At 41.1% G+C, this 12,211-nt stretch overlaps 1 protein-coding gene across 2 annotated transcripts in view; it reads left to right on the plus strand.

The window, feature by feature from the left end:
- The window catches only part of CBFA2T2 (CBFA2/RUNX1 translocation partner 2), a 160,780-nt gene that overhangs the window by 139,335 nt on the left and 9,234 nt on the right, over nucleotides 1–12,211 (plus strand). The window contains exons 7-10 of one of the 2 annotated variants that reach the window (XM_023512207.1): nucleotides 1,048–1,133; nucleotides 3,358–3,553; nucleotides 8,639–8,707; nucleotides 11,715–11,905. In XM_023512207.1, coding sequence (XP_023367975.1) covers nucleotides 1,048–1,133; nucleotides 3,358–3,553; nucleotides 8,639–8,707; nucleotides 11,715–11,905 — 542 coding nt within the window. The remainder of the gene's footprint in view (nucleotides 1–1,047; nucleotides 1,134–3,357; nucleotides 3,554–8,638; nucleotides 8,708–11,714; nucleotides 11,906–12,211) is intronic. The other variant, XM_023512208.1, reaches the window with a different exon arrangement.

Here is a 12,211-nt window from a genome sequence, read left to right on the forward strand (position 1 = left end):
TCGAACCCGCCACCTTAGGTGTATGTGGCTGGCGCTTTAGCCGCTTGAGCCACAGGCGCCGAGCCGAGAAGCAGATTCTTGCACTGATGCAGAATCACTATGAATATAATACCTGTACATTCAGACTGATAACAGATGTGTTGTTTTATTAATTTAAACACTATGTGCAGTGTTGTTGTATGTGACATGAGTTTTTAAAAATAGTTGACAACTCTAAATTCAGCATACATATACTCTTGATTCACACAGTCAATATATCATACCATGCCAAAAAAAAAAAAAAAAAAAATTGGTAATGCTAAGGTATTTCCAAGTAGTTGTACCAGTATACACTCTAGTTTCAGTGGTTAAGCATTTGCATTGTGCCACATCCTTGCCAACACTTAGTATAATCTAATGTTTTACTTTTTTGTGTGACATATTAAATGTGAAATGCTGTCTCATTGAAGTTTTTATGCATTGCCTGACTGCTAAGTTAGAGTATCTTTTTAGATGTTTTTGGATCATAGATATATGGTTCATTTTTTTTTACTGAGACAGAGTCTCAGGCTGTTGCCCTGGGTAGAGTGCCATGATATCACAGCTCACAGCAACCTCAAACTCTTAGGCTTAAGCGAGTCTCTTGCCTCAGCCTCCCAAGTATCTGGGATTACAGGCACATGCCACAACACCTGGCTATTTTTTTTTGTTGCTGTTGTTGTTTTAGCTGGCCTGGGCAGGGTTTGAACCCACCAGCTTCAGTGTATGTGGCCAGCACCCTACCCACTGAGCTATGGGGTACCGCCAGGTTTTTTATCTATGAGATACCTTTTTATTTCTTTTCCCTTTCTTTCTTTTGGGCTATTTATCTTTCATAGTTGATTTGTTTGAGTTCTTATATAATCTGAATAGTGATTTTTGGGGGGTATATATCATTTTGTGGTACCCATACCTCATAAAATCATTGCCTTAGCATGTTCAAAGTTGTTATGAATGTGTGTATATTTACTAGGTAAAATTTTGTACTATTTCCCATTATCTTCAAATTTAATGTCTAATTTGTAATAGGTCTAAATGGAAGCTATCAAGATGAGTTGGTAGACCACCGTTTGACAGAAAGGGAGTGGGCTGATGAATGGAAACATCTTGACCATGTAAGAACCTTATAGTGTGTGATTTCCCTAATTCTTTATTACTTTTGGTTTGGGGGGATTTGGGGGGGGGAGGTTTGTTTTGTTTTTTAGAGACAGAGTCTCACTTTATTGCCCTCAGTAGAATGTTCTGGCATCACAGATCATAGCAACTTCCAACTCCTGGGCTTAGGTGATACTCTTGCCTCAGCCTCCTGAGTAGCTGGGATTATAGGCACCCTACTTCTTTATTACTTTTGGTTCTTAATACTATCAGTAGTTAATGGAGCATATGTGCTTGAAGTTAATATAATAATACATGACGTTCTTTGCTTTTTTTTTTTTTTTTTGGCCGGAGCTGGGTTTGAACCCACTGCCTCCGGTACATGGGACCAGCGCCCTACTCCTTTGAGCCACAGACACTGCCCACATTCTTTGCTTTTAATAAAAGCTGGTTTATCTGCTACTCTCTTAGCTAGAAAGCTATAGAGTCACTTACAAATCTTTGTGGTGAGATAATCACTTCAGGTAATAAACTAAGCAAAGCTGGGTATAATGGTTACAAACTGGGCGCTTTGTAGCTGGGTGTGGTGGCTGGTGCCTATAGTTCCAGCTACTCAGAAGTTCAAGGAAGGAGGATTGCTTGAGCCTAGAAGCTAGCCTGGGGTAACATAGCAAGGCCTTGTCACTAAAAAATAAATAAAAACTCTCAGAGATTTATGAGTTTAAGGCCCAGCTTTGCTGCTTCCTTTCATGAGCTGGGCAAGTTACTTCACCTCTGTTTTGTTTTGTGACACAGTCTTACTTTGTCACCTTCGGTAGAGTGCCATGGCATCACAGCTCACAGCAACCTGAAACTTGTGGGCTTAAGCAGTTCTTTTGCCTCAGCCTCCCTATTAACTGGGACTATAGATCTCCATCCCAACTCCTGGCTAGTTTAATTTAATTAATTTAATTTATTTATGAGACAGAGCCTCAATCTGTCACCCTAGAGTGTTGTAGCATCACAGCTCACAGCAACCTCCAAATCCTGGGCTCAAGCAATTCTCCTGCCTCTTCTGCCTCCCAAGTAGCTGGGACTATAGACCCCCACCACAAAGCCCGGCTATGTTTTGGTTGCAGCCATCATTGTTGTTTGGCAGGCCCGGGCTGGATTCGAATCTGCCAGCTCAGGTGTATGTGGCTGGCACCTTAGCTGCTTCAGCCACAGGTGCCAAGCTACACGGCTAGTTTTAGAGATGGAGTCTCACTCTGGCTGGTCTCAAACTCCTAAGCTCAGGCAATCCACCCGCCTCGGCCTCGCAGAGTGCTGGGATTACAGGAGTTGAGCCACTCGGCCAGGCTCCTACTTCACTTCTTTTAGCCTTAATTTTTTGTATCTTTAAAAATATATATATAATGCTGCATTACTTAAAATCACAGGAGAGCTATAATAATATATAAAGTGCTTATCACAGGATATGTTAAATAAATAGAGCTCTTCCAAGTACAAATGAGAATTAGTACACTGGTACAGAATAGAAACCTGAATTCTCTTTCCTGTTGAAGAATGAGTTTCCCTTCCCACTATAAAGGCAAAATAAGATGTAGTGCCTATTTGAAATTTACATGCAGTAGCTTTTCCTTCTTGAATAACAGTTGTCCTTGGTCTTTATTTCTCTGACTGAGTTCTCATAAAAATCTCTAGCTTTGGCTCGGCGCCTGTGGCTCAAGCTGCTAAGGCACCAGCCACATACACCTGAGCTGGCAGGTTCAAATCCAGCCCAGGCCTGCCAAACAACAATGGCAGCTGCAACCAAAAATTAGCCAGGCATTGTGGTGGGCACTGTAGTCCCAGCTACTAGGGAAGTGGAGGCAGGAGAATCACTTAAGCCCAGGATTTGGAGGTTGCTGTGAGCTGTGATGCCACCGCACTCTACCCAGGGTGACAGCTCTGTCTCAAAAAATAAAAATAAAAAAACCTCTAGCTTTATCAGATGACTTGGTATATTTAGACAGAGATTTACTGTAATTTAAAGGACCATGTTATTGCATCAACTTTGAAAAATCAAAAAAGCCTTATTTTAAAGAAATGAATAACTGTGTGTATATATATGTATATTTTCCAAAGAAGCTATAATAAGGCTTCTAAACATAAAATTAAGGCTTAAACTTTAATTTTTTATATTGTGTTTGCCTGTCCTTGATTTTTAATGTTTGTTGTTTGAATTTTCTATCTCATCTCTCCCCCACTTCCTGTCTGGCTCAGGCCCTGAATTGCATTATGGAAATGGTAGAGAAAACACGACGCTCCATGGCAGTTCTGCGGCGTTGTCAGGAATCTGATCGCGAAGAACTCAACTACTGGAAAAGACGATGTAATGAAACCACAGAGATGAGAAAAACGGGGACGGAGTTGGTCTCTAGACAGCACAGCCCTGGGACTGCAGATTCTCTCAGCAATGGTAAGAGGGATCTGAAGGGAACGTAGAATAAACATCGGCCTTAGGTCTCCACCTAGTATGGTCAGGAAGCCCTTTTCTATTTTACTTTAAAGGGAATTGTGCTAAATTATGGAGTATAAGAGACTCAAGTGATTATGGAGAGTAAATGGAAAAATATGTGAAATACTCAGTACCAGTCATGTTGAAGAAATGTCAATTCTCCCTCTTGAAGAATGAGAAAATGAATTCGTTCTTCTCGAACTCTTACTACATATTCATGTGCTAGATGATGACCAAAGAGTGTTTGTTAAATTCAGCCTGACTGAATGTACTACGTACTCTGGCGTCATCACTTTCATTCCTCGTAGTAGCCCTAAAAGTGTTCACATCGCCTTCCTTTCCCTTTTCCCCAATTCCTCATCAAGGAAAGTAGCACTTACCAACTATAGCCTGGTGGCCTCCTACAAAAGCTTTTACTTTGCCAAACTGAGTTGTACCATCTTGCCTTTTCCCAGCCTGAAGCAGCAGAGACATGAGCAGCTCTTTCCTCAATCTAGAATACATCCAGGAAGCTACAGTTATTTCTAAAAAAATGTTCCATCACATTCACCCGCTAACTGAAGAGATGCCCTATCACAGGCTCAGCTGATTGACAGGCCATCTGTGATCTGACTTCTTCCCCGCCCACCTACTCTAAGTTCCCAAATGTTCACCAGGGAGAATAAATTTCTTATGACAGACCTAGCATGTTCCACATAGAAGACAGCTGTTAGTTTCAGAAAGACTACCCAAAAAAACTGAGGCAAAGCCAGAATTGCTATAGTATGTCTAAACTTTGGTAGTTAAGAAATTCTGCTCCCCCACCCTACCCATAGCAGTAGCTCTTGAGTCACCCAGAGTTTAGCACTGTTATGTGGCCTATCTAGCACACCAAGACATCAAAGAAATACCTATAGTAATTCCTTTCACAAAACCTTCAAAAACAGACAAAGCTAATGTTTAGTCATCTTCACCACCTAAACCTTTGCAAAATATTCCTTACAACAACTTGCAGAAACTTTCCTAAAATTCACCATCCAAATCACACATCTTCCATTAAAGCAGGTGTGCAGGTGAAAAAGCATAGGGTACAGAGTGAATGTTGTCATGAGCCAGCTGTGCAATGAATACCACTATTCATCTTTCTCAGCCTTTGCTCGAGAGTTTAGCTAGGGTGACCATGTGTTCTGATCTCCTTGGGACAGTTTTAGTTTACACCTGTATCTTGTCATAATTATTACTACTACCTCCCTTATTCTTAAAACTGAGAACAATTTGGATGATAAATATATGGGTCATTAAAAAAGTTTGAGATATACAAAAGTCAAAGTTTTTTCACCACCAGTTAAGGAAACCATCCTTTATCTGTTAAAAGGACATAATTATCATATACGACATTCTATTAAGTGCTTCTGCTTCCTTTCCTGATCTGACTTTATTAGTTATCACTTTTCATAATAGCCATATATGGGTGCTTACTGTGTTCTAGCCAATGCTAACCTTTTACATGTGATGTCTTAGGGGTTTTTTTGTTTGTTTATTTGTTTGTTGAGACAGAGTCTCAACTGTTGCCCTGAGTAGAGTGCCATAGCATCATAGCTCATAGCAACCTCCAACTTGGGCTCAGGGGATCCTCTTGCCTCAGTTTTTCTATTTTTTTTTAGTAGAAATGGGGTCTCACTTTTGCTCAGGCTGGTCTCGAACTCCTGAGCTCAAGCAATCTACCCGCCTTTGCCTCCCAGAGTGCTGGGATTACAGGCAAGAGCCACTGCACTTGGTCTTTTTTTGTTTTTAAAACAGAGTCACACTATGTCACCCTCAGTAGAGTGCTATGGTTTCACAGCTCACAGCAACCTCAGACTCTTGGGTTTAAGCAATTCTCTTGCCTCAGTCTCCCAAGTAGTTTGAACTATAGGTCCCCGCCACAACGCCCGGCTATTTTTTTGCAGTTTTTTTTTTTTTTTTTTTTTTTAGTTGGCCTGGGCTAGGTTCACCACCTTCAGTGTATATGGCTGGCACCGTAACCACTGTGCTACAGGTGCAGAGCCTTGCCTGGCTATTTTTTTGTTGTAATTGTCGTTTTAGCTGGCCCCGGCTGGGTTTGAAGCTGCCTACCTTGTTGTATGTGGCCGGCGCCCTATTCCCTGAGCTATGGGTACCACCTGATGTCTTGTTTGCTTCTCACAACTACCTATTAAGATACAGGGACTTCTATTATATTTTTTAACAGAAGGCACAACCAAGGCTTAAATAAATTAAAAACATGGCCAAACTGGCCATACAGCTCGTATGTTAGGATTGGGCATGCAGCATTCTGATTCCAGAACCAGCACACACTTTTAGCAATTATGTTATATTGCTTCCCAATATAATATTACACTTTTTTATTATTATAATTTTAGAATGTGCTTTAATAACTGGTAACATTAGATTCACTTCATTTCCTTGGATATTATTTTAAATGGAATTATTAAAAAATTAATTACATTGTAAAAAGGTCAAACAATACAGAACCATATGAAAGTAAGCCGGGTGCGGTGGCTCATACCTGTAATCCCAACACTTTGACAGCCAGTTACTCTGGCTTCTGGAAATATAATGAAAATGTTCCCAGCTTCCAGGGAACATTTCCAGACCATACTGGGATGATCCTTTAGGGTCAAGTGCATCTCACCTTTTATTTCTATCTGGGAAATAAAATGCTGACAGTGGGGTAGATGGCAAAGGGATATGACCATGGTCATACTGATGACTGAAGTAAAGTGGCTTTTTCTTGGTTGGTCATGGGTTCCCCATGTTCCCCACAAGCAAACTGTTTTATCTGTTATTTAACACTGGCTGATTGCTCTGTGGGGACCCTTTTCCCCACTAGTTGTTTTTTTTTTTTTTTATATGAGACTCATTTGAAAATGATCCACTCTGTTTTCTTTCGCTTGTGTTCCTTTGGCTATTCGAGCCCTAGATTTTTCCCTATAGTTTCTGAGTGTTTGACAAATGGCCACATGAATCTGGAACCTAATCTGTTTCAAAGAGTGCCCTTCAGTTTCTTTCCTTTTTATCAGCAATGGTAATGGCACTTCCTAGAGAGCCCAGTCCCCTAGAAACCACTAATACTGTCAAAATTGTACACTTACTAGTCTGTAAGGGATTCCTTTTGGGGGGGTGATAAAAATATTTTGAAGCCCCAGCTACTCAGGAGGCTGAGGCAAGAGAATCACCTAAGCCCAGGAACTGGAGGTTGCTATGAGCTGTAACACCATGGCACTCTACCAAGGGCGATAAAATGAGACTCTGTCTCTACAAAAATACATATATATTTTTTTTTTTGAAGTTAGGTAGTGGTTATGGTTGTACACTCTTGCAAATATACTAAATGTCACTGAATTGTACACTTTAAAATGGTAAATTTTACGTGTAGATTGGAAACATTTTTTAAAGCTTGAAGAAAGTATTTCCCAGGTACTAACAACATTAAATTACCGCCTCTTTGGGATATGTTTTGAAATGTACTGTTTTACTTACTTTTTGTTCTTAGTTTAGTTTGGCTCCTTAAGAAACTTTAAAGGGGGCTAGGCGCCTATAGCTCAACCGGCTAAGGCGCCAGCCACGTACACCTAAGGTGGCAGGTTCGAATCCCCAGCCCGGACCCGCCAAACAACAATGACGGCTGCAACCAAAAAATAGCCGGGCGTTGTGGCGGGCGCCTGTGGTCCCAGCTACTTGGGAGGCGGAGGCAGGAGACTCGCTTGAGCCCAGGAGTTGGAGGTTGCTGTGAGCTGTAATGCCACGACACTCTACCCAGGGGGACAGCTGGAGGCTCTGTCTCAAAAAAAAAAAAAAAAAGAAACTTTAAAGAAAACTGCCTTAAATCACATATAGGGATTCAGAATTGCCAAGAAACAAAAGTTGTATTCCCTGACTTATCTACAGAGCAGTGCCAGAGACTTATGCACGATGGGTACAGGTAAATTAGATATAACACACAGACACGTAAACATCTATGTGCTTATATTTATATATTTATATTTTAAGAAGTACCTTAAAAGTCCAGGTGCAGTGACTTTCACTTGTAATTCTAGCACTCTCTGAGGCTCAGGAGTTTTGAGACCAGTTTGAGCAAGAGCAAGACCCCCTTTCTACAAAAAATAGAAAAAGTAGTTAGATGTGGTGGCTTGCACCTATAATACTAGCTACTCATGAGGCTGAGGCAGGAGGATATCTGGAACCCAGGAGTTTGAGGTTGCAGTAAACCAGGATGATGCCAGTATATAGGTTTAGAAAGGGAAAAATTAGGTAAGAAGAACAGAAAAAAAAAGTGAAGATCAGTTTTAATCTCACTACCTTGAAATACTATTAATATTTGATGTTAGTGTGGGATTGCTTTTTGCTTGTTTAGGCATGCCACTCTGCTGCCCAGGCTCCAGTACCATGGTGTCAATCCAGTTCACAGCAGCCTCAAGCTCCTGGGTTTAAGCAATCCTCCTGCCTCAGCCTCCCAGGTAGCTGGGATTGCAGGCGCCCACCATAAATGCCTGATAAGTTTTCTATTTCTACTAGCAATTAGGTCTCATTCTTGTTCAGGCTGGTCTCGAACTCCTAAGCTCAAGCAATGTACCCACCTTGGCCTCCTAGAGTGAGTGCTAGGATTATAAGCATGAGCTGGGTTACATGAGCCTGTTTTAAAACTAAAAATTAGGTGTACTATTTTAATCCGGTTTTTAGTCCTTATCAGAAAATTTTAAAATATTTTTTTATTTTTAGAGACAAGGTCTTACTCTGTTAACCTAGGGCATGTAGTATAGTGATGCATTCACAGCTAACTGCATCCTCAAACTCCTGGGCTCAGATGATCCTCCTGCCTTACTGGGAACATTGAAGCCTCCCAAAATGCTGGGATTATATGCGTCAGCTGCCATGCCTATCCCAGAATTTATTTTTATGCTAAATAAACATAGATGTTTGAGTGTGAGTGATGAATGAGAAATCTTAGAAAATTTGTTTCATAAAAATAAAACTGTTGATCATAGACAGCTTTTGACTCTATACTCCTTTCTCTTTGTTCTGCAGATTCTCAGAGGGAATTCAGCAGTAGGCCAGGTACAGGATACGTACCTGTGGAGTTTTGGAAAAAAACGGGTATGTGTTTGACTGCTCCCAGGTTGCATGTACCCACTAATTTGTGTGAGCAGGGAGCACATAATTCGGGGAAAGATTGGTAACTTGGTCCTTTGGTTATCTAGTAACTTATTCCTCATAGAGCTCTAGGTTCCTGCCTCTCCCCCCTCCAGCTTGTCCCACATGTCTCCTAGACTGCCTGTTGTGCTGTTTTGCAGGTCAGGAGTTTGGAATGGCTCCCTCTAGTCCCTTTCATGCCCTGATTCTGATCCTGTGGCTGAGTTTATTTCATCTGATCTCCTTGCTAGCATCTACACAGACTGTTCACACTGCTGTCAATCTGCTCTTGGCATAGCTTTGCAATTCCTCTGCTCTTCCTTTCACCTTCACTGTTAACTAGCTCAGTCAAGACTGTTCATGGTAGGCCTCTTTCTATAAGAATAAAGGAGGGTGAGGACTGCCTATTCTGTTAAGATAGAGTGTGAAACTAACCTCACATGACTCATGTTAGGCTTATCCAAGTAATAAGACTTTACCTACTTGCATTCCCTTCCTAGTGATTTTTTATTTAAGTCCAATATTTTTTGGTTTTATTCCTAAAATAATTTTTTTCTGTAAAAATTTAATAACTATATTCATAAAGACTCTTTCAGGAGCATCAAAACAATAAAGTAAACAAATAGAAGATAAGAACACATTATGCTGTGAGATACACAAATAAACATATTGTAAGATGTTTTTCCTCGGTAGCAATCAGGAAAGTTCAAGATTAAATATCCCTGATAAATTAGCCCCTAATTTAATAATCAGTTTTGACCATTTTAGATGTCACTAAATACAGTAGAACTTCTGTAAGTTGACCACCCAAAGGACTATAACATATGGAGGTGGTCAACATAGGAATTAGACTTTAGTATATGTGGTACATGTCTGGTCTATGAAAATTAGATCAACTTAGGGAGGTGATCAACTATGGAGGTTCTACTGTAATTCATCAAAGGTTTATGTAAGAAATTGTTTATTACCAAGAGTTAGCGCCTGCATATTCTGGGAATCATTCCTTTTTTTTTTTTTTTTTTAATGCTTTTGAATCGTCCAGACATAAACAAAACATGTTAAAAGAAGCAAAGTATCAGGTGGTGCCTGTGGCTCAAAGGAGTAGGGCACTAGCCCCATATGCTGGAGGTGGCAAGTTCAAACCTAGGCCTGGCCAAAAAATTAAAAAATAAAAGAAGCAAAGTATCTGTAAAGATACAGTTTTTTGTTTTGTTTGTTTGTTTGTTTTTGCAATTTTGGGCCAGGGCTGGGTTTTGAACCTGCCACCTCCGGCATATGGGCCTGGCACCCTACTCCTTGAGCCACAGGCACCGTCCTAAAGATACAGTTTTAAGGTATATTCTGGGAGCAAGGGAAAGGCGACCTGGAAAATGCACAAATATCTATGAGTGATTATGTTAATTTATAGTTTGATACCATAACAAAATACAGTAGAACAGACCCCAGTAAGTTGACTACCTAGGGGACTCCAGCAAACTGTTCAGTATGTGGAGGTGGTCAACATAAGGAACTAGGTTTCCTATAACGATATATGATGCATGTTCACTGTACGAAAAGTAGGTTAACTTAAAGCAGGAGGTCACCTGTGGAGTTTCTACTGTATTATTATACCATTAAAAACAATTTGGAACTTGGAAAAATTGTTGCAGTTGAAAATAGGAAAATGTATATTATAATAAGAAGTGGAATAGAATTGTGGAAAACGAAGATAATTGTAAAGTGGAGGAAAAGATTAGATTAGCATGTGTGTAAGATCTCCCTAAAACTATTGAATTTGGGCACATAGGCTCACACCTGTAATTCTAGCTGTAGGGAGGCCAAAGTGGCAGGATTACTTGAGGCCAGGAGTTTGAGTCTATCCTGAGCAAGAGCAAGACCCCATCTCTACAAAAATAGAAAAATTAGCAATAATCATGCTTAGATAAACCTCATTGGCTATGTACAATACTACAACCGCACAAAGCTAGAAAAATTAGCCAAATGTGGTGTGTGCCTATGACTCTAGCTACTTGGGAGTTAGGAGGCTAAGGCAGAAGAGTTGCTTGAGCTTAGGAGTTTGAGGTTGCAGTGAGCTATGAAGACACCACTGCACTCTAGCCTAGGACAGAGCAAGACCCTGTTTCAAAAAAAAGCAAACAAACACTAGTGACTGTGATTACTCCCAGTAGCTATCTTTTGTCTTCAGTTTCTTTCTTTTTTTTTTTTTTTTTTTTGGAGAAAGAGCCTCAATCTGTCCCCCGGGGTAGAGTGCCGTGGCATCACAGCTCATAGCAACCTCCAAATCCTGGGCTCAAGTGAATCTCCTACCTCCACCTCCCAAGTAGCTGGGACCACAGGCGCCCACCACAACGCCCGGCTATTTTTTGGCAGCTGTCATTGTTGTTTGGCAGCCTAGGCTGCATTCGAACCTGCCACCTTAGGTGTATGTGGCTGGAGCCTTAGCCACTTGAGCCACAGGCGCCAAGCCTTCAGTTTCTTTCAATTTCTTCTTGCATAGGACCCTTAATGAAGTTTGCATTTCTTTTAGGGGGGAGAAAGGCCAAATTCATTAGCTTGGCATGCAAGACTTTCCAAAAACTCATTTCTACCTCCCATCTCAAGCCAACACATTTTCTTGACTCTCCCTTGCTCCTTGAATAGCTGACCACTCTACTTGGAACTCTGGTTTCTTACACTGCAATATATGATACACATGAACCACCTTTATCCTTGATCACAAGCAGTTACGAGAGTGCGACTGTGTGTAGTCACCCAGATATACCCAGCCCTAGCTTGTTGCCCACCTCCGTCTACATATCCAGCCAACACCTAACTAGAACATTCTGTTCAAGTGAATGTAGGTATCACGTGGTCTTCCTTGTGCATTGTTAGTAAAGAGTTGTTTCAACTCTATTGCTTCTTAGAAATGCTGCTGTGGAGTGGGAGGGAAGAGATTTCTTGGCCAGTTGATTTTACTGTCACTTTCTTCTAGAAGAAGCTGTGAATAAGGTGAAAATTCAGGCCATGTCAGAAGTCCAGAAGGCCGTCGCTGAGGCAGAACAGAAAGCCTTTGAAGTGATTGCAACTGAGCGAGCTCGAATGGAGCAAACCATAGCAGATGTCAAGCGGCAGGCTGCAGAGGATGCCTTCCTGGTCATAAACGAGCAAGAAGAGTCCACGGAGGTCTGAACTCTGTTAGCTTTGGGGCTATAATTTTTATCTAGTTGCGAAAGAGTTTTGATTCTTGGGCTGGGAATCCTTAGTTTAAATTTTGAAGACTCACCCTAAAGACAGAGTTGTGTAATTGAGTGGTGATGATGACCAACATTGAGTGAATGGGCTCACTGTGTGCCAGACACCCAGCTAAGTATATTTCCTTTTTTTGGAGACGGACCCTCAAGCTGTCCCCCTAGGTAGAGTGCTGTGGCATCACAGCTCACAGCAACCTCCAACTCCTGGGCTCAAGCGAGTCTCCTGCCCCTGCCTCCT

The sequence above is a fragment of the Otolemur garnettii genome, unplaced genomic scaffold, assembly GCF_000181295.1.
Source record: "Otolemur garnettii isolate 467f Iridium unplaced genomic scaffold, OtoGar3 scaffold00025, whole genome shotgun sequence".
NCBI lineage: Eukaryota > Metazoa > Chordata > Mammalia > Primates > Galagidae > Otolemur > Otolemur garnettii.